This window comes from Haliaeetus leucocephalus, unplaced genomic scaffold (assembly GCF_000737465.1).
Source record: "Haliaeetus leucocephalus isolate CR32 unplaced genomic scaffold, Haliaeetus_leucocephalus-4.0 Scaffold2, whole genome shotgun sequence".
Lineage (NCBI taxonomy): Eukaryota > Metazoa > Chordata > Aves > Accipitriformes > Accipitridae > Haliaeetus > Haliaeetus leucocephalus.
The window spans coordinates 6,250,907-6,272,600 of record NW_010972438.1 but is presented as its reverse complement, the minus strand read 5'-3'; the positions used below and the strand labels follow the sequence as shown (position 1 = coordinate 6,272,600).

General features: G+C 47.6%; 1 protein-coding gene across 1 annotated transcript in view; it reads right to left on the bottom strand.

The window, feature by feature from the left end:
- FRMD4B (FERM domain containing 4B) overlaps positions 1–21,694 on the bottom strand; it is an 84,546-nt gene that overhangs the window by 42,947 nt on the left and 19,905 nt on the right. The window contains exons 2-6 of the mRNA XM_010570703.1: positions 19,783–19,848; positions 18,967–19,061; positions 16,654–16,746; positions 12,172–12,256; positions 167–223 (exon numbers count right to left, since the gene is read on the bottom strand). Of these exons, the coding sequence (XP_010569005.1) occupies positions 167–223; positions 12,172–12,256; positions 16,654–16,746; positions 18,967–19,061; positions 19,783–19,848 (396 nt within the window). The remainder of the gene's footprint in view (positions 1–166; positions 224–12,171; positions 12,257–16,653; positions 16,747–18,966; positions 19,062–19,782; positions 19,849–21,694) is intronic.

Here is a 21,694-nt window from a genome sequence, read left to right as displayed (position 1 = left end):
CTTTTCCCCCCCCCCCCCCCCCCCCCAGCTGCAGAGATCATAAACCAACACTGCAGAGTCTTATCTTTATAAAGGGGGGGGAACCCAGAAAAACAGCTGAACTAAATCAAGTCCGAGCCCCCGGTATCCAAAAACCGACCCAAAAGCAGGAGGAAGAGGCGCTTACCTGCAAAATCAGGGCTGCCAACTTGAAGACGGTCTCACTTTCCACTTCAATCTGCCCCTGTACGGGGAAAAAACCAGACCGTGAACCGCCCGCTCCCCGCGGGGACCCGCACCGCTCCGCACCGCTCCGCACCGCTCCGCTCCCCACGGGGGCGGTCCGGGGACCTGCCCGGGAAGGCGAGATCCGCCCCGGGGCCGGAGTCCCCTCCCCGCCACCCCCTTTTTGTGAGCGTCTACACGGCGGCAGCAGCCCTTCCTCCTCCTCCCCCCCCCAAAGCCTTCTCTCGCCCTCGCGTGTTTTCTTGGCAAATCGGCCCTTAATTGCGTTTTATTCGGGGAGCTGCTTCGCGTTACTGCGGCTGAAGGGGGGCACGGCGGGGCAGGGACCTGATCCTGCGCGCTGCAAGAAACTGCATGGGCAACTTGCCGTGAAGCAGGGAGACAAGGTTGATCAAGAGGTATTTTTACGGTTTGCAGCACAGCAGCTCTTCAGGGCACCGCAGTTCTTAGTTGCGCTGGTGGTACACGCACCTCTGATGCTAGATAAGCGATGCTAATCGCAAGGAGAGCATAACTACGCTTCCTTTGCCCCACGCAGTCTGGATCTTACAGCCTTCAGTTCTTGCAAGCACACAGGAGGTGTAGTGCAGCGGTCAGGAAAACTGCGTGGACCCCCATGCTGGAAATGTCCCGGGGCTTAACCCCACTCCCAACCCAGTCCTGTCCTGACAGCCCTGTGCACTCGGTGACTTCAGGGTGCACGGCTGATAAATACCAAAACATCAAAACCACATAAGGATCCTTTTTTCTTGCTCGCAATCTTTCAAAGGTAGTTTCTCACAGTAAAAACCCTGGGGTTGGTTCTATACTGGGACCAGCAGTTAACACTGGAAGAGTAAAGGAGATGCACTTACAGTTGGACTCTTGTGTTGTCAAAGTCAGCCCTTGCGCCTACCGCATCCTGCAAACTGTCTATAAAGGACAAAACTGAGCCCATGAACCAGCCCATGAATACAGATTATTTTTTTTCCTTATCGATCTTCTGCAAGTGAAGGTAGTGGACATGATGCCCGTCTCCTGCCACTGAGATCCCAGCACACCCTCCATCCCCAGGATGTGCTGGCTGAACGAGGGGACAAAGCAGACCAAAAACTGAAATAGTACCAAAACCAGCGTAGCAGGAAGATCTACAAAACCACATACAGATACAGGAAAATGACATCTCAAAATATATAGGGCACATCTGGAGCTGAGCTAATTTACTACAGCTGCAGGTCTGGCCCACAGAGGCTAAATTCAAGTGAACAAACAAATAATTCAATTTTCATGGAAAGGAAGGGTTTTTTTGCCTCCTTCGTCAATAAAACATTCCAGCAGCAGCACTCCCCCAGGCTGCTCCCCAATGGCAGACAAAGAGGAATTTCCCCTTCCCAACAGGTGTGGCAACAGCTATGCAGAAGTAGCCTCCAAAGCATTCCCAGACATATTTTATTAGGAGAGGAGGGGCACATCATGAATTAGGAGGAAGAAAAAAAAAAAGCTTCAAGTTCATCCTTCCTTCAGATCTCTTTCATGTTGATGCTTAAGAGAAAAGCCCAGAAACTCTTCATGTGGGTGCAATTTTAAGGTACTTTGTTCCTTCCAGGTCTCTATCAGGTTAGTCTTTGTTATGCACATCTGAGCTGCCTTTTTTGAGCTTAAACTGCATCTGCTCAAACAGCCTCCAAGGCCAACTGTGGCAGTGGAAGGATTGTGAGAGATCAGGTCACCCCAGCACTGCGCTCCACTGCACCGGCAGGCAGAAAACCCACACGTGAGAAAAATCCCATCGCAGGGAACCTCCGCTCAGCAGGAAAGACGGGCTCTAGTTCAGCAAAGCTGTCCCTGGACCACAAAATCAGGGAAAACAGGGCCAGAAGGGACCTTAAAAGCTCCTCGTGAAGACCATCTCCCTACCCCAAGGCAGAATCAGCTACATGCGGCTCATCACCTTTTAAGCATACGAGAAACTCATCGAGATTTAACTATCCAAATGCAATTCTCACATCAAAGGTCCTCTTCTCTTTGTTGCTGGCTCCAAGAAAAACTGCAGCAGCGAGTCTCTGCTGACCCATAGCAATAGCTGCTGCTGGCGTTACAGGGGTGTTTGGGACTTAATAACCCAGCACCTCTTCACTTTTCATCTTCAAAGCACCTCACAACCATTAACTAATTAGCAATAGTAATTATCAGGCTGCTCTTCTGTGTTTATTTACTCAGTCCTAAATACGAGCGTTAAGAAACTCTGGTCACTTTACTAGGCTGCTGCAGCATTGCCACAAAAGTTAAAAGTGATCCCGCAAACCACTTCATTTAGGGTTTTAGGAGACCAAACAAGCTGAAGGGGGACTGCCTTCTTCAGGTAACGAAGTTTCAGTCTCTGCTTTCATAGGGAGAGGTTTGCTGTGCCGATGTCCTCAGTTTCGAACGTGTTTACTTAGAAGCTGTATTGAGGAGCGAACAAGTAAAAAGGTCCTCCCTAACCTGACCTCTCTCAAACAAGACACTGAAGGTGTCTTGACCAGAGCAAAAGGGATAAACAGGACACCCCAGGTGCAGGGCTGCCACCGCAGCTCTCCAGTTGTGGCAAACCTCAGAACAGGGTGAACCAGCCCTAATTATTCCCACGTATCACCAGACGGTAACAGTGGCAGGAGACTGGTGCCACTCTGAGGGAGGCTCTGCACCAAAAAAAAAACCCCTAAAGAGCAATCAGGAGAACCCTTACCCTTTAAAGGGGCTAAAATTCAAAGTAGCAAAGAGATGCAGGGAGGTGAAGGGACTGCCCCGAGATCATGCAGTAGCTAAGTAGCAGAGCAAGGATTTGAAGCAAGGGATGCCAAAGCCCAGCTCAGCCTTTATCTAACAGACTAATGCTTTACAAGTGACAGTCTCATGGACAATTCCCTCTGAGCCTGGAATTATTTTCCATCACAATATAACATTATTTGCCATCTGGTTCCCCAGTTGGCCATTGCTATAATGTAATCCAGCCCTGGGCCGTCAAGTTGTTTGGACAGCCCTTGGCTTGACACAAATCCATATAGCGATACATGTCACTCAGACAGGAGTGCAGGACCGCGACTCTTCCCGCCCAGGCAATATTTGGATTTTATAACCATCTTTCTGTCCCTAAGGCTGGCAAATGGGGTCTCTGTTTTAGCATCGCTTTAACAGCAAGGTCAAATTTAAAAAAATAGATGTAAGAAAATTCATTTGTAATGCCTGCAGTTGCGAGGGTAATTTAAGCAAAGACTTCAGTGAGCAGGTGGGGGGCCCTGGGAGCCACGGCAGCGAGTGGTCTCACGGCCACGTGTTGAAGATGAAGATGGAAGGTTTTCCTAAGGTTTATCCCAAGTGGAAACAAGGTCACTAGCGCGAGGTTAAGTAGATGGATGTAATTCAGATAATGGAATCTGAGTCTTCTACATTTTAGATGTAAATAAATTTAAACAGACTAGCGGGTGCAGCTCCAGGGAGGGGATGAAACTGATATTATTCAATTAGAGTTTGCACAGGGACCAATCATTTTAACCACCGAGACAGATTCGGCCCCTTGTGTAGCTCTCAAAAAGGCCACTGTCTTATGTAAACACTACATTTGGTCCAGCGGATTCAGGTGGTGGCTTTTGTCATACTGACAAACATCAGAATAATAAAAGGTTGTAGCAGATGTCCAAACCAGGTGGCAATTACTGTAGAGCGGGAATAGGTCACTATCTCGGCAGCTAGTAAAGACTAACTCCTGCCCTCGGCGCCCATGGGCAGAATTTAGCCCCCGATTCAGATGGGAGCTCACGTCTTCTGCTGCACAGACACAGATTTATGTGATAAAAAAAAAGTCACAAGCTCAGTTATGAATAGAGCAGTGAACCCTCATTAGACACAGCAACAACACTAGAATTTACTGTCACATAGATACAAGTCTGAAATCCTGATGAAAACACAGATCAAGAATGAAGATAGTCAGATGAGCATTAACTGTGCTAAGCAAATCTTTAGACTGTAAACTCAGATTAAAACAGCTTAAAAAAAATAAGCAACACAGGAACTGTCACGTTTAACTCTTTAGGGCCAGAACAAGAAATGCAAACTCATATGGTTTCTTCAAACCACGTGTAACCTCCAGAGGTTAAAGACTGGCAACAAAAACACTTCAACTGAAGATTTGAGAACTGAGATACCAACACACCTATTCCCTCAGACCGAGCCCTTTAAAATTTCATATTAACCAATGACGCCCCCATATACACACACTATGATTGAATAGCCTCAAGACAGCCACAATATTGAATATAATTACCTGTGATTACCGAAAGGTGATTAAAAAAAGCTGAGAGAAAGAAGGGTGCAATTAGAGGGAAAGGAAGGACCCAAATGTCTATAACAAGGTATTCAAACCGAGGGAGGCAATTAGCTGGGTGTGGACGCAGCACAAGTGAAGAACGCGATGCCAGCGCCCCTGCCCTTCCCCAGCACCGCTGCGACTTCCCACAAGTGATCCAGTATCCCCGCGATGTGTCCTGACAGCCGGAGGATACGAAGGCAGGTCCCTGCAATGCAGAAAGCTTAGCAGCTTTTCAGCATTAAAGGCTTCTTTGGGAGCGGAGGCTGCGTGAGGCAGCCTGAGCTCCTGGGACGGGCTGCGGAGAGGAGGGGTTGTTGGCCACAACCTGTTACACGACGTAAGTCGAGCAGCGCAGGTGGAACTAGGTCAGGCAAACGCAACAACTCGCTCTGTCAGTGTGGCTGCGCTGGCTAATTACACCAAGGAGGCAAACAATGGCAGCAAACGAATAACCATCCAACTTTAAAGCGCCTGTCCCGGTTCCCAGCATTCACACCTACATCTCAATCCCGGTGGTGTCACCTGCTGTTCACGCTGCCCTGCGATGTACCGGACACCCCATCCTCATCCCATTCCCTTCTGTATCAGAAGCTCCAAACTTTGCTGAGCATCTCAACTGGGAGCAGTTTCCCAAAGACAGAAATGCTGGGCTGAGAAAAAGCACAGCAAAGCAGAGGTCCACCTCCAGCACATTAGGGAGAGAAAGTAAAGCACTAAACCAGCAGGAGATCCAGAATATGAGCCCTTAGAGGAGCACATTAAAGGCTGGTCCTTCCGACCCTCTTCAAAAGGGCACTTCAGATTTTCACTTGTGCCACACTTACCCCACAGGGGAGCGCAGCCCGGATGGCTCAGGAGGCCTCACGGTTGCTTCATAGCATTTAGGTGGTCCACGACATCTTTCATTTCACCCACTAAGCCCCACAGCCCTTTCTAGCCACACGAGAGCATGACCCGAGACCAAACGCAGCTCAATGCACGTCCAGCAGCCACCACGGCTCTCTCCTGACAGGACCTGCTGCTTCCCACCTCAACAGCTTAGGCCAACCCAGCCAAAAAAAAAGGTGATAGTGCCTCACAGTGAGCAAAAGCTTCAGGTTTCTCTGTTACGCCCTTTATTTTGCTGTCTCCGCCAACCACCCTCATCCATCTCCCTTGCTTGGGTTTTGTGCTTCAGCCAACACTTAGATCAAACTCCAGGGACAGCAGGAGCTACTCTGAAACTTGTCTGCACAGTTCAGTGCAACAGGAGCACATTTAGTGCTGCTTTTTTTGCATCAATATAAGAGTAAAAGCAGAGAATGGGGCAAGGACATAAAGACTTCCCTGTTTGCAAGCCAAGCATATGGCAAGTGTCATTAGACTTAACATATAATCAGAGCCTTTCGCTTTCCTACCCCAGCACCACTGTGAGATACCCAACACGTCCCAACAACAGAACAGGCTGAGCTGTCACAGCATCTTTACCCTGTGGCCAGGAGATCAAAGGTGCAAAACTCTCCATTGCAATTAAAGCCAGTAGTTAGACCCAGGAGGAGGTGACTGCATCAAGAGACGCGTGGTATGAAACTTTGGCTGCAAACCAACTAAACCTTCATATGCAATGGGCCAGCCCAGCTGGGACACAACCTACACCTCTCCTATCAAGAGCCTCAACAGGTCCCAGGGGCACCATCACCATCTTTACAGCAGACAGCCTTGGACCAACCTCAACCACTCTCGATGGTGCTGTGTGGAGTCACTTGACTACACCCACACCACGGCCAAGTCCCTCCCCAAGCCACCAGCGCAGCCCCACGTGAGGTCTCATGGGGTAACGAGTAGGGGGGCCCCATGGAGATCTGCCAGTTTACATCAGCACGGGGGTCCTGTTTCCTCCTCCCGTCACATTTTGTTCACAGGCATAACCATGCTCCATCCTTCTCATCCGCTGACGCACTGCTGGGGGGGGGGGTTGGGCTATGGAGGAGGCTGCCAGCACCCATGGAAGGTAACAGCCTTGAAGGTGCAGAAAGCCAACTGGTCCTGCTGGTCATCATCCTGGGCTTTACACGTGCAGGCTTCAAGAGCAGAACAGCAAATACAGGCAATGGACAGAGCGTATTTTAATAGCCTTGGCTAGGATCAGACTACACTGTGTTACAAGGCTGCATGGGAACGCTCCCCTCTCCCTTGAGATGGGGAAGAATTAGGAAATATCTGTTATAAAACTTTCGAGAGCTCTCTGATATATGACCACTTTGCTCACCATGAGCTGGAAGCCAGCCAAACTTTATGCTCACACCAGGGGTCTGTTTCAACAGCTCTTCTTGGTAAGCACTGGTCTTCAGACTGCCAAGTGCTCACAAGCACTGCTGTTCACAAAGCTATCAAGGTTACAGACTCCTCTGAAAACTTCCATTTCCTTTAAGTTTTTTCTTTTTTTTTTTTTTTTAAAGTAATTCCTACAAGTCCTTGAAACAAATGGGAAATTAATAAATAAACCCCCAACACCCAAATATAGTGAGGAAAAAGGGAACACGGCCAACTTGACCAAGATCTTAGTTTACAGAATATATTTTAAGGACTGGCAAAGAGTCAACCGTATGGCTGCGGAGCTATAAGGAGGTTAGCTCCAATGCATAATAAACTTGACAGTGCTTCTCTAGCCAAGTAGGGTGTTATTTTTCCAAACTTGGCTGTTTTGAAAGAAGAAAAGGCTGATTTATCTTCCCAAATTTATCATCAACATGTGCGTGACCAGTTCTGACCCACCTCCTTAAAAGCATCCCAGCTATGGTCACGGGCTGTGCAATAACACACTGAACATGCTACAAAGCTCCCCTATCCCTGTGCAAACACATCAATTCTGAGATACCCATTTCACCTGAAACCAAGCGCTAGGCTTTCACTATTTTAAATTCCAGCTGTACAGTAGATTTCAGAGATAGCTATAAATCTAAACCTAGCTTCTTAAAGTCAATGACAGGAGAGAAAGCTTTTAAATTGAAGCTGTCACCACTGAAGGTTTTCAGGCAGCAGTTCTCAAAGCCTTGAAAAAGAGAGGCACGTAAGAAAAAAGAGCCCAGACATACACAAAGCATCCTTCTAGCCTCTGCATTCTCCCAAAATACACATGGATAAATGAGCTTTTAACTAAGTAGCTGGGAGGCCCTTCCATAGACCTGGAGATCTAAGTTTTACCAGCTCCCACCTCCTGCTCGGTGGCCCAAGCTGTTCCTGGCAGTGGATACAGCTTCTCCAAGCTCCAACCCAAACAGCGTGGATGCTGGAGAGCAGGAGCCAGGCAGCTGGCTGGACCACACAGGACTGAGAGGGCCTGGGGACTGCAGCATCAGACCAGGGGAAAAAAAAAATGGGCAGCTCGACACGAAAGGAGGGAAGGGAGAGAGCACTGGCAGCATTTGTTTTATCGGCTGGAGGCCAAGGTTTATGCACGCACCAGCGGTGAGGAAAACGCTGGGTGCTCTTACGAGTGGAACAGCGAATGTTGCATTCAGTTCATATGCAAGGAGACATTGGAAAGGGCAAGGCCAGCAAGAGCTGAATGTGTCGTGTTGGCAAATCCAGCAGAAGTTTATTCTCCAGGCGTGTAAAGCAGTGTTAACGTTACACTGTGCAGAAGGAAGATGCCGGTGCTGATGCGGTGGTGGGTTAAGATGGAGGTGCAGTGGAAAGGAGCAGCCACGGACGCCTTGTGCTTAGTGCGCAGGGATTCCTCACTCCAGGTGCAGAACTGCAACACTGCTAAAACAGGAGTTTTGTTGTGAAAACGAGGTCTCAGTCCTCTTGTGCTTTGGGAAAAGGGGTCTGCCCCAGCTCCCCAGCTGCTCTCAGGGGCTGAGGGCAAGGCAGAGGGGATGGCACAGAGAACACCACAGGTCCCAGAGGCACAAAGGAGCTTTGACTGTACAGAAGAGCACAGAGGTGGGGGAGTGGGTGGGGAGTAGAAAGAAATACATTTTTGGCAGCAGAGATTTCATTGTCTATCTCGCTCCTTCCTTGCCAAATTGTCTACAAAAATTGCAAAATGCACAAGCCCCAGATTCTTCCAGCCCTTGGCAGGGGAAAGTGGTACCCGATTTGCAGAAAGGAGCAGAGAGATTTGCAGGAAGGAAAATGAAGTTGAAAGGTGAGGAAAAGCAGCATGACTGCGCAATACAGAACGCCAAGCCAGCCTTTGCCCTCTTTGGAACTTTTCTGCAGGTTTTTATTCCATTATTTATTATTCAGCATCCATATTTTGTAATTTATCATATAATTAGTAATATATTCAATATACTATATTATTTATTCTGATATTGTATTCCGCTACGAGCACAACCTCTCTGGAGTCATCTGGGGCAAGACAGCCAACACACACTGCGCAGCAGGTCCAGCCTAGACCTAGAGACACCGGACTTCATTAGGGAGAAACTATTCTCTTTGATTAGATACAGCCACTTACAGGATTTCACACACAGGATTGCCCACAGATCTCTCAGAGAATACCGCAGATATGTTTCTGATACAGCCTCTGAACCTCGTAAGCCACAGATAAATCCCCTCCGGATGGGGGGACCGGCATGAAGCTTCACCACCGCACCGGCTGTATTCACCCACGCCTTCGGCCGGCTCTCGTGGTGTGTCCTACACGCCAGCAGGAGCACCGACGTGCACCATCTCGCACGCAGGACAACGTCACCCGCTCACCCTCTGCTCAGGAAAGCATCATTTTCCTTTAAAGCATACAAGCCACGGAACCATGGGTACCTATGCACTGCTGTGCTGTCAACACATGCCAGCGCTCAGGAATGTCAAAAGAGCACAAACACAAACTCCTTTGAGCATCAGGCTTTTGCACCACTCTGGATTTAGGCTTTTCACACACTGTGTCACCTATGGGGAACAAGCTACTGTGAAAACTTTGGAACCAGCTTTGTGAAAGCAAAAAACATGACTGGCTTTTAGGCAACCTTATCCACGCAGGTCTTCTCACACCCCAGGTATTGCAGCATTTATCCTCTGAGCCACATTCCTGGCCCACACAGAGCAGAAGCTTCATGCAAAGATCCAGGTTAGGATACAACCCTGGTACGACGTCCTCCAGCACACCCTGTGCGTTGAGGAACAGCCCCGAGCACATTTGCTAGGTATAGGTTGCTGCTTTTTGAGACACTGGGGTTTCCTCACTCCATGAATGAAGCAAGGAAAGGAGAGGAGGGAAAAAAAAAAAGAGAAAAAAAAGCTAAGTTGAGGCAGGTCTAACCTCCTAGAGCTGGATTAACAACTGAGAAATGCCAGGGAACATTCCTCACTGTCATCAATGAGCATCAACGACTTGCTTCACCAGAGCTGGGGATCTGCTGGTATTCAGAAGCCGACACCACTCATCCTGCAGCCTGTGCCTCCTTCCCCGCAGCACCACGGGAGCCGACATGCTGTGTGAGCGCATCCAAAGTGCCTTTGTACGTCCTCTTGTCCACCTCCCGTGGGCTTAAATATGAGAATTGGTCCTGTGTGCACTTCATGCACTACTTGAAACCTAGAGACCGACCATAAGTTCACCAAGTAGGATAAAATATTTTGAAAAGACCTAACTAGAAGGTTAAAAGCCACTGGACCAAATGCATCTTGAAAGTAAATAAAACTGGCTTCTGCTGAAGCCGGGCTGCGAAGCCGCCCAGCACAGAAAGGGCTGCAGGCAGAGCAGGGGCTCTCGGCTTTCGTTACGTGCCGCATCGCTCGTCGCTACCCACGGAGATCCTTCTTTCGGGAGGAAGCGATGCTCCTCGTCCCTTCGCTGCCCACAGAAACCGGACACAACAGAAAACCCTCTCTGCTTCTGGCAGTTTTTCTTGCAGGAACAAGGAAGCCAGCACTTTGCATTGCTACCAATTAGCACACACACCTTGCAAGCCACAGGGGGAAAAATATGAACCAGCCTTCATTCAAACCTCTCCCAGCTCCCGAAGCCCTGAACTCAACGGGATGATGCACAATCTGCTTATTGCGGCACTCCATGCATCATCAGCGCTTCATGTGCTATCAGCACTTCATTTCAATAATATGAAATTATGCTGCTTGAATAATAATATTTATCCAGGCCAGAAGCAACTCCTTATTGGTTTGATGACATGTGTGTCTATGATCAGGGAGGGAAGTTTTTTATGCTAGTCTTCTCCTTTGCTTGCTCTTATGCTTTATGCATACACATAAACACATACACTTGCACCCAAATGTTTTAATGTTGACCGGCATTTGTTTCAATAGCAGTGGCATTTTTCACATTCCATCCTAAAACCAGACCCATTTTCCAGTTCCAAAATTATTTGTACTGTCTGTCTAGTTAAACTGCTCCAGTTTTCCCTGAAAGGATGACTATGAGTAGCCAAGACCCTTCATTTATAAAATGGCAGATATGTCAAATGGAAATTTGCTTTTTATTAACCTTAACCAGTGAAGCTCCAAGTTTTTCAAGCATCTTTAAAACTTTAACATGTTGTAAAAAGGTACCAATTTCCTCCACTCCTTCCAGAAAGCAATTCCTGTACAAAGCACAGTCACAATTTTGCCATTAACCACTTTCACGTCAGGTTTCTGATCCCACCATAAAATAATGAATACTGGATACTGAATAAGAATCCTCTAAAATATGAAGCATATTAAAGGTGAAAACTTTGGCCAGCTACACTGAGCTCTACGACCAGCTAATGATACAGAATTGTCTTCCAAGAAAAGGCTGTAAGAAATGAGTGACCCTCTTTGACTGAACCATGAGAGAAAAAAAAAAAAAAAAGAAAAGCACCAGGTGCCTGAGTTTGACATTAACTGGAAAAATCCCAGAAACATCAGGCACTGCCAAAGTTCATTGAACTGCAGCTGCTATTGCACCGCCAGTTATTAAGGGCATGGCAAAGGTGGCTGCCACACTACTCTCTTTTCAGACCCAGATGTATCTGCAGTGGATCAACTTTTTTTTTTTTTTTTTTTTTTAAGATTTTGGCTACCATATCATGAAATAACTTCTAAAAATATATATTTTACCAATTTGAACATTTTGAGAGAACGGTGGAAGCTTCTTAACCAGAGAGTAAATACAGAAAATATTTTAAAAACTAGCTTAAATTACCACTTTATAGGATTTATTACTTTACTACTTTACTGAATTAAGGCAGGAAATCAGGGAACTACGAACGAAGTTCACAGCACAGGACCTTCCTCACGGGTCTTTTCTTCTTGAGACAAGTTTGACTCAAGATCAGTAAAGAGATGCCTGCCTTGACTGTTTGCTATGCAGCGTACAGAAGGATATGCCACAGAGACAGAGCCTACCTGCGAAGTAACAACCCAGATTTCAAACAGCTTAAAAGCTTTTGAGTATTTAAGACTTATTCTAGTGTGGCGAGTACACAGTGGGGCTGCGAAAGCAAGACAAGGGAACAGTCATCATTCTTTTCCAGTTGCTTGAAGCACCAGCATTTAAGTGAAGGAGGTGATTAGGCACACTGAGATCTCAATAATTCAATAAGATCTAGAAATCAGACACAGCTCCTCGCAAGTTTGCAGGACTGTGTGTGACAGAGGAGCAACAAAAGGGAGATGCACAACAAGGTGCTCTGAAAGATGCTGAGCCTTACCTGGTGTACACAGGACTTGGCATTCAGAAAGAACAGCTCTACTGTAGTTTTGTCCTTGAGAAAGGAAATGCTTTCAATGTAGAACCTGAAAAAAAAAAAAAAGGAACAGTTACTTTCTTGAATAGGTTTCATCTTCCTCCCAAATCATTTTATTTCCTCAATGTTTTGTTCTCTAGCAATAAAATGGCACAGAGGAACTATGAGCTACTGCACTTAATTTCCTGCCTATTAGGAGGGAACAAGCAGAAAATCATGGGCTGACAGCACACAGGGAACGACAAGTTCCTTGTTCAATAGATCGTAGGTATCTGATGACTTCTCATCTAGTTTGAAAACCGTGTCAAACACTAAAGGAGCAAAGCCCATCCCTCCTATGCAGATAAAGCCACAGAAGTAGAAAAGGTAACTGCAAATGGTGTGTTGCAGCCGGTCCAGCACTGGACTGGTGTGCTGGAGGAGAGGGGCTGGCAGCAGCCCCGCAGGACAGTCTTTCCTCCAAGGAGCAGAGAGTTAATGGGCTGAGAGCCATTAACTCTGCTCCAAGCAAACTGGGACCAGCAAAAAAAAAAACAACCCCAAAAAACCAAACCAAACCAAAAAGAACAACCCAAAAACCTCCCCACAAAGAACACTTTGGGGTCAGCTCCATCCCATTGGGGACATCCATCCTAATGGCAATGGGAGCCCCAAAACCAGAGGTTTACATGGAAGGGCTGGCAACTTGTTCAGCCTTACAGGCACCACTCTGCACAGCGCTCGCTGCCTTCCTCCCCATCCCTGGCTTCCTCTTCCCAGGGCCACGGGTGCATCACAGAGGCACACACCAACAGAAGCAATCCCATTACTGGTTACTCCGGCCCAGCCAAGGTTAGCAGATGGGTCCCAATTTGTTACAGAGCTACACCAAACATCGCGTATGCCACTGGCACTCTGCAAAATTGCACACAACCTGTCTGTGCGCTTCTCTGACTCACTCGAGGCATCAAACCAAACAGCGCTGAGATGCATTAAATAGGTGGAGAAAACATCTATAATTTGAGGAGCGCAGAACTGCCAAGTCAGTTTAAAGAGAGACAAATTTGTGCGAACGTGGTCCTGTCAATCCTTCAGCCGCTTACAGAGGATGAATGCGTTGGGTCCAGACTCGCCCACACTATGCGAGACAGAAGGTACACTTTTCTTTCTAGCCAAAACTTGGGTCACCACCACCACTGCCCAGGCAGTGCAGACCACACCAGGGCTTCTCAATGTCTTGCCTTTGATAGCAGGAGGGTTGGATGCCCAACACAGGGCACACAGCCCACTGTGTTTATCAGAACCAGGCCAATCCCTCCCATAGCCCCACGGTGCTCCTAAGGCTCCTCACAGCCTCAAGCTCCAGCCAACTGATCTCTTGGTGTAGATGATTTGCGAGATGTTGGAAGAAGTCCACAGCAGCAGCATGGAGCACGTGGTAGGAAGCAGTAAAGCTAGCAACTACTGCACTTGCTAGGAACGTATGCAGTATTTAAGCTGTGACTTGAGACAAGCAATACGTTAAATAGTATTTTTTTTTTTAATATTTCACATTCCTACAGCATGTTCCATCAAATTAATTTTAAAGCAGTCCCCAGAACGTGTCTGTAGGATAAGGAGATACTTTTCCCATTTTACAGGCATGTAGCCTGTCCAAGGGGCAGACCCAAGCCCAGCAGCCTGCCCCAGACATTTGAAAGGCTATTTTACATTTCCATGCCTCACCTTTCACTGAGAGCTGTAGGAGCCACAGGTATTTCCACCCTCTCTTGATCACACCTGATATAATTTTTTTGAACAGCTTTGCTAAACTTCACTTCAAATACACGTGAGTGTTTCTCTCCAGAAATGCAGAGCAGAGGACAGGACCCTCACTCTTCAGCCTTTCCCAGCTTGCTGCCAGACCAGCCCTTCACAGCATGGACCTTCCTCAGCCTGCTAAAGCTTTCCTCCCTCCACTGCACCAAAAAGGCAATTATCCTCAACTACTGACCTCATTTGCACTTGTGGTTTCTTTCAACTAAGGGTCAGACACGGCTGACTTACCCTCAGAAGCAGGATAGTACCCCTGGCTCTGGAGAGAGCTAGCTCCCAGTCACCGCTGGCACGTAGCAGGAGACTGTAGGATCTATGGATTTTGAGAGAGGGCACTGAGGAGGCGTTGGCCCCTGCCCCAGCCAGGTCTGCGTGTTCAATTTCTTCCATGGTACAGTCTGTATGCTCTTATCACCGCAATACAGATGGGGAATACTGGACCACAGAGGTAAGGATGTTCAGGGGACGGCAGGCATGTTTGGGAACACCACAAAGTGTATGTTCTGCTTTTATTTCCGATGCTGTCAGCATCCTTGAAACTAGAACGACACTTTCAGAAGTCCTAAATCTGCATTATAGAGTCCTTCACCAGCTGTGTATACCATATGAAAACTTACATGACTGGATTGAGTTTATGCCAGCTGAAGAAAAATAATTAAAATCTGAAAAGATTATCATGTGTTTCATTACTGAACAGCAAAAGCTCAGGGCCAAGGAGTTAGGAACAAAAGGAAGGTCGTAACCAGGTATCTGGGGATCCCCACCATTTCCAGTATCGCTCCTGGAAACCGTCCAGCGCAGCGCTGGAAGATACTGAGAACTGATGCTGCTGCACATCTGCCACTTGTTATGAGAACAGCAGCTCAGCGCCCTGCCTCCTTATACTTGCATCTCAAACGAAAATGACACTTAATCCCTACTTCTTCTACTCACGGCTGAACTTATTTCAAACCCGCAGAAGGCATGGCCGGCGCAGGAGGGCTCTCCCAGCCCAAGGGACACCCTGTCCCTGCAGCAGCATCCACCGCTGTCACGGCACGCACGGCTGGAGACCGGCCAGCCCCGGGGCTCTTCGCCCATCCCCTCCGTGCCGCTTGCCCCAACGCCCAACTCCGCTTTTCCATTCAAGCCACGGGCGCACGCAGCTGCAACTGTGTATTTCGGCTGCTCTCATGGGAGTTTAATTAAGGAATAGGCTATGACAATGTGTTCACATGAGATAAGCGTCTGAACTAACCACCCAAGGCATATGCCATGGAGCAAAAGCCTGCAGTCACTTACTTACCCAAAAGGTTGTAACAAAGAGAGCTGCAGGTTTTGAAGTGGCTTTTCTGCTGGAGTGTCTATTTTCTACAGATCAGACAGTTCCTATATCGCTAGTTATTTCTGTATCCTCCTCCTCCTGCTCTGCTTCTCACTCACTGCCCACCTCCTTGGCTCCTAATTGCTTGGTTTGGATCTCACAACCCCAGAGTAGTCAGGCTTAAAATTAGCTTCTAGAACTTGGTCTTTCCAAGCCCACTCTTCACACGTTACTTCTTGCCCAGGTCTCTGCACACCCTGCCCTGTAGAGAACCATCTTGCAACAGAGAGGGACAAAATGAACATCACAAGCCAACAGCATTAATCCCCACCAAAGAAATGCTCAAGCCATATGATTGCCTTCACAACTTTCTTGGGCAGTCGTAGATTTGAGGCTCCCAGATCCTCATCAAACACAGTGAATAGATTGAAGAGCCCATCATCCCTTTTAAAATGGATTTTTTTCTTCCTGTTAAAAGTGGGGAAGGGACGAGAAGCCCTGAACTCCATCACAAATAAACACATATTCAGCAAAAACAAAGTGCCACTTGTTTGAACCATTCCCTCCAGGACCAGGGTGCGGAGGACATGGCGAGGCGATGGTGCCAACCGACCCAACTACACAAGAGGCTCTGGCTTGGAAGTGCTTCAAATAATTAAGCACACAAGGCACAAATTTACCGAGATACGAAAAGCAAATGAGGTCAGTCTGCTCTCATTTTCCTCATAGACTGTAAGGAAAACAAAACCTCCAACAATATTAAGAATATGATGCTTGGTCTTTTCTGCCAGCACAGCTTTGTCTCATAGGACATCCTTTTTTTCAGGCCCTTAACCAGCAGAGCTTCGCCAGCAAAAGCCCTAAAGTAATGCAATTACATTGGCCAAAATCATCACTTTGCCAGGGATTTTATTCTCTCCTGGGGACTGGCTTAAGCTGTGTGAGCAAAGAAGCCATCAGCAATCCCTTTCAAGTACAGACAACCCTTAAGTAAACATAAGAAAAAAGTATGATTGTTTAAACAAGCTGTATTAAAATTTAGCACTATTAAAGACAAGTGAGACAAAGAAGATATTTAAAATACAGGGCTTTAAACAAACAAACAAAACCCCCACCTAAGAACAATGTCCTAGTAACAGTTTAAAAAGTAGCAGGTTCCAAACTACTTTATTTTGTAGTTAAATACAAAAGAGCAGCACTTATTCAGGACCTAATCCCCTTCTAAAAAGAATATATCGCTTTGACATTTACTTCCTTTATCAAATCTGTAACCAGGTCTTTTAAACAAAAACCTCCGGTGACAAATAAACCCAAGCAGTAATGTTTTCTTTGTGGAAACAATTACTCACCTAACGGCAAAGTACAAAGTTGCTGGGCCAGGTTTCTTGGGCAAGTCATGGTCCAGGACTCGGTGATCCAGCTGCAACCAGACGCTCTGACCTCTGCGGAAACAGGTTGGGGAGGTGGTTAAAAACTGGGACAACAAATGCAGAAACAGGGTCTCTTTCAGTGCGTGCATTTAGTCCAAATGTAACTTCAAAAAAAAGAGCAAAATTCGTCTCCGAGGCAGGTAAACATTTCATCCAATTCTTTCCTTTTCCCCCTAACTTTTGGATTTTGATGCAATTCACTTTTGGATGTTAGAGAACGTTCTTTGCAGTTTTATTTTCAGCTGTAGCACAGAAGTCATAGCACAGCACCCAGAAAAACTAAATATTATTGAAATACCTTCCTTTGCTATAGCTGGGGACACTGCCACTGACTTCTCACGTCTAGCAGAGGCTGGATGTTTGCCTGCAGCAGAAATGGTCTGATCTCTTCTGCTGTATGGGGACCGCATAGCTCTGCTGCCATATCCCCCACTCCTGTTCCGCACCATCCCCAGTCCCAGCGTGACATAAAAGCCCATTTCAGAGCAGAGGGCTTTACTGCAGGCACGCTCATTTAATGAGGCAGCTGCATAAAACAGTTCTCTCTGCAGTGGCTGCCTTGACTGAAATGGGAAGGAAGCCAGAAAGCAAACAAAAGTGCCCCCCAAATCCCAATTAACCTCCCTGAGGACCCTGGGGCCAAGGGGGAGCGCAGAAGCCTGTGGCTGCCCCAAAAGGCTGGGACATGGGTGCCCTCCAGAGGCCACACGCTCCCTCCAAGCACCCAGCCCAGCCCCGTAAATCCAAGGCAGCCTCTGGAGTCCCGCTGGTGTTTCTGGGGAAGTCAACAGCTTTTAGGTAATACCCTGGCAGCACTTTAAAGCTCACCGTGAGGAAACGCCAGCAACCAAAAACCTCCAGAAGAATTTCATGGCAGCTCTTCTGGGGGGGAAAATAAGCCAAGTGCAAACAGCATCCTCAAGGGATTTACAGAAGAGCTGGAAGAAAGTATTTTCCAACACCTGAAAGGACAAGGATGTGGCAAATATATTCTAGGGAAAGCCCAAAACGAGAGTGGCTGGTAAAAAATAACACACTGCTGTGGTCAGGGCCCCCGAGCGAGCAGCTCCTACCAGCTCCGTAGACACCAGCCCTTTCCCCAGGGCCAATCCTGCACCTGCAGATGGGAACTGCCTTGGCAGGTGGCCCCAAACACGGCTCTGACATGATTTGTAGGTGAAGGCTTCCATCCAGGACACCATAAAAAGCAGCAATGGAGAGAAGTAGGGACTAATATTATTCCCGTTAGACAAGAAGAGGTTTATTTAGGGGCTGTATTAATGCCCAACTCCCTTTCCGCACTGCCCTAAGCAGCTCTGCTCCAGCTTTTTTGGGGAGCTGAAGGTAACTCTTCTGGAGACGCTGGCCCTGGGGAGCGGAGTCCTGCCTGCGGGTTTCGGTCCTGCACCCAGCAGACGTGGGGAAGCATTTCAGTGCAATGCCGACAGATGAGTCTAAACACCAGCTGAGATTTCAATTAACCCAGCTGACTCCGCGTTAATGCCACAGAAGTGGATCTCCCACGGCGCTCCGGAGCCTGGCCGTAGCATCTCACCCAGCCCGGCAGCAGCTGCCCGAGCTGCCCCACTCGCATCAGCCGCGATGACAAACTGCACCCAACACCGCCACGCAATAGTCCAGCTGCCGGGAAGGGAGGGCTGCGCATTTTGAGCACGTTCTGCTTTTGCAAGCTCTTTTTGGTGGTCTACGGAATAGCTCAGATACCTAAAAGTAATAGGGAATCTAGAGGAAGGTTGTTTATGGGAAGGGCTAACCTCGTATTTCACTGCTGCTAGAGAAGTTTGGGTTTAAAAGACTCAACAATACATTTGAGATTAAAGTGCAAAGCAATAGGAGCAATTCACTTGGAAAATAAATGCAAAACCTTTATGTTGTTACTGAAAGTGCAGAACAGGAAAGCTGAGGGTGTTCACGTGGGAAATTATTGCTGAATCAATTTTTTCCACCTTGTGAGACAAACATGAAAAGTGAAAGCGTCAGGAAGGTATTTTACAAGTATTCTGTGGTTTGTGCCCAGAAGATATTTTCCAAATATTTTCTGTTTTGTGCCTTCCCCTTTCCTCAGCCAAGAAGCACAAACACAAGGTAGGAAAATCTTTCTTCTTCAAAAGAAAGACTCATTTTTCCATCACGCTGAGCTGCCATGGTGTCAGGGATAGGCTTCGCATTGCAATAAGCACACAGCTGTTTAAAATAAATGACCATACTTACGTATCATCTATAAATGTTATCCCAAAATACTCCTTTTCTTTCAAGTTGAAGTGTGAGGCCACCAGATCCAGTAACTCCCGGGACAAAAGTTTGGGCTATTGAAAGAATAAAAATAACTCTATTCATTTCAGTCCAGGCTTGTCATATATAATAAAAATTTTCTCAGCAAATACTGACATTTAAGCACACACGGCCAAGTTAAAACCTTGTTGTACAACTCAATACAGAAATGACTCCATCAGACTCGGGGCAGTGGGATTCGGTGTCTCTGTGGAGCTGCACGGGACGTGCGGAGCACAGAGAGGCAATTATGTACTTAACCCGCGACATCAAGCTGAAGTGTGCGGACCGACTGCTGCTTTCCTCTTTCAGGGAAAGAAAGGAGGCAGTTGAGGCTTTCCTGCACTCACAGCAGGAGGAGTTTTTCAATTAAGAAAATATTGTGTACTAGAAGATCTCGCGCTTTGGATTCTGTTACAGGAATAAGAGACATCCCCCAAAAACCAGACTTTTCTTCCCTTCTAAATTAGAAACAAAATACCACCGCAAGGGGTGCGTTTATGAATTTTGGTGAAAGCAGATTGAAAACTGAATGCAGAACTGATGGCAGGTATTTTGCCCACCGTGCACCAATGCCCAAGGGAAACCCCCCTGCTAACCCAGGTCTGAGGAATGGCAGGCGTGCATGAAAGCGTGCCTGTTGATTCCACTTCTATGAGTTGCTCTAGTAAGAGATACAACTTTTCTTCGACCATCACTTATGCATCAGCCCCCCAATAGCACTGCTACCGGTGCCCAAAAGAGAGGGGTCCGTACCTGAACCAGCAGCTCCAAGTTCCTGTCATCGAGGAGATGCACCTGGCAGTGCCGACCCTCTGTCATCTGCAAAAACAGCAACACAGCCCCGTGAGGAAGGGCAGAATCCGCCACTTTCCTGGCTTGCACCGGACCACGTGCGGCTCAGGGGCAAGGACAGCACGTAGCAAGTGCCTAATCTGCACTGATAAGGGAATCGACTCCGTACCGGAGCTGAGCGTCCTTCTCCAAGGACTCGGTCTGGGGAGCTGCCTCAGCACTCTCAGATCCCGTCAACTTCAAATCTGCATTAAGGGTGCTTAGCAGCATTCGGGATCAGGTAAAAGTGACATAAGTGCTGCAAGAATTTAATTTGAGGATGAACCAGCCTGGCTAGTACCAAGCCACAAGAGGCAGCAATGGCCTTTTGCTCTGGTGAGGAGCAGAGATGACCAGGGACCCATGAAACCCTCGCCTATCCAACCATCCCTGCAGATGAGTCAGCCTAAATTTGGTCCCTTGACAGAGGACCTGGTCTCAAGTCTAGACAGTCTCTACCAGTACGTTAATGCTCTCCCCTTGGATAAATTTTCACAAGCATTAGAAGTTATTGCCTCCATAGGATTCTTATACAGGTGCTTGAACTAAATGATTAAGAATGGGATGAGCTTTACAACCTCTAACATTGGATCTGGACCACCTTGGTTCCCACTTCGTGTCACATTTATCTCTTGCAAACAATTTGTCTTTCTCTCTTTAAGAGGCGAGCAATTCAGAAACAGCTACACATTATGCCCTTTTAATATCTGCCCTTTGAAATCTAATACATTTCCACGAAAGCTTTTACATTATTTAAAATCTGTTCTAATTCTGGACCTCTCGCCGGCTTTGGCCAGGACCGACTTCACAACGCTTTCCGGGCGAGAGCTGGTGAAGGAAACCTGGCTTTTATATTTATTCTCCCAGCCTCAGAGTAACTCATTTTCCTGACAGCACAAGCTTCTCACAGACTATAAATTCTGAGCTGTGAGCAGAGGCTGAGGGTGGTTTGCTTAGGTAGGGGCTCCCAGGGGATTAAATAACAACACACAGCGGTTTCTCCTTTCACATCCCTCCGGCTCTGCGGGGATGGGGACAAGGACAGGGCTGAGCTCTGCTGCCACCAGCACCCCCTCATCACCTCCTGCCCTGGGATGCCGCACATCCAGGCCTTGTAACACTTAAAAATAAATACAATCTATACCCGATTGCAGTATAACCAAAAAGAGACCTCCTGCCTCCCCCAGCGCTGCCCCCGTTTCAACGCGTGGCTGTTTGCACAGCGGGGGCTGCCGAGACACAGCCTCTTCTGTCACCAGTCAGCCATAAGAAGCCAAATTAACAAAGCTTTATTGTTTCACCTAATTGAGCTCATTTTGACCAAAACCCAGAAGGGAACCCCCTCCTGAGGAGCTCTGCAAACAGGTCAGACATGAGCATCTGCAGGCACAACTCTGTCTAGTATCTGGGAAAACAGGGCTACAGCATCCGTGGCACCAGTGCTGGCAACTTCCAGCACTAAGTATCATTGCGTCGCTCATCAAAACAGCAATACTGGTAAAAGGACCATTTGCAGAGTGAGTCTAGCTGGAAGAAACCCCTTCCTTTTCATTTTTCCTGCTGCTGTGAATGTGAATTTGTAGAGAAGCGCCAGATGAAGAGTGACTTGTTGTGCACGCAGGGGTGCAGAGCAGAGGCTGCACCATCACGGAGACAGCAGCAATGCCTCCCCGTTGCAAACCGCAGCCTCACCCCACGGTACTGCACCCCAACTGAGAAGGCATCAGCCCAGAGCTGCATCTGCCCCAGGCCCATGCTCCCAGCACGGTACCATTTCCAGTGCTTTATCCTTCAGGTTTTGGAAGCAAAGCCACAGCATCCCAATTCCAGCTTC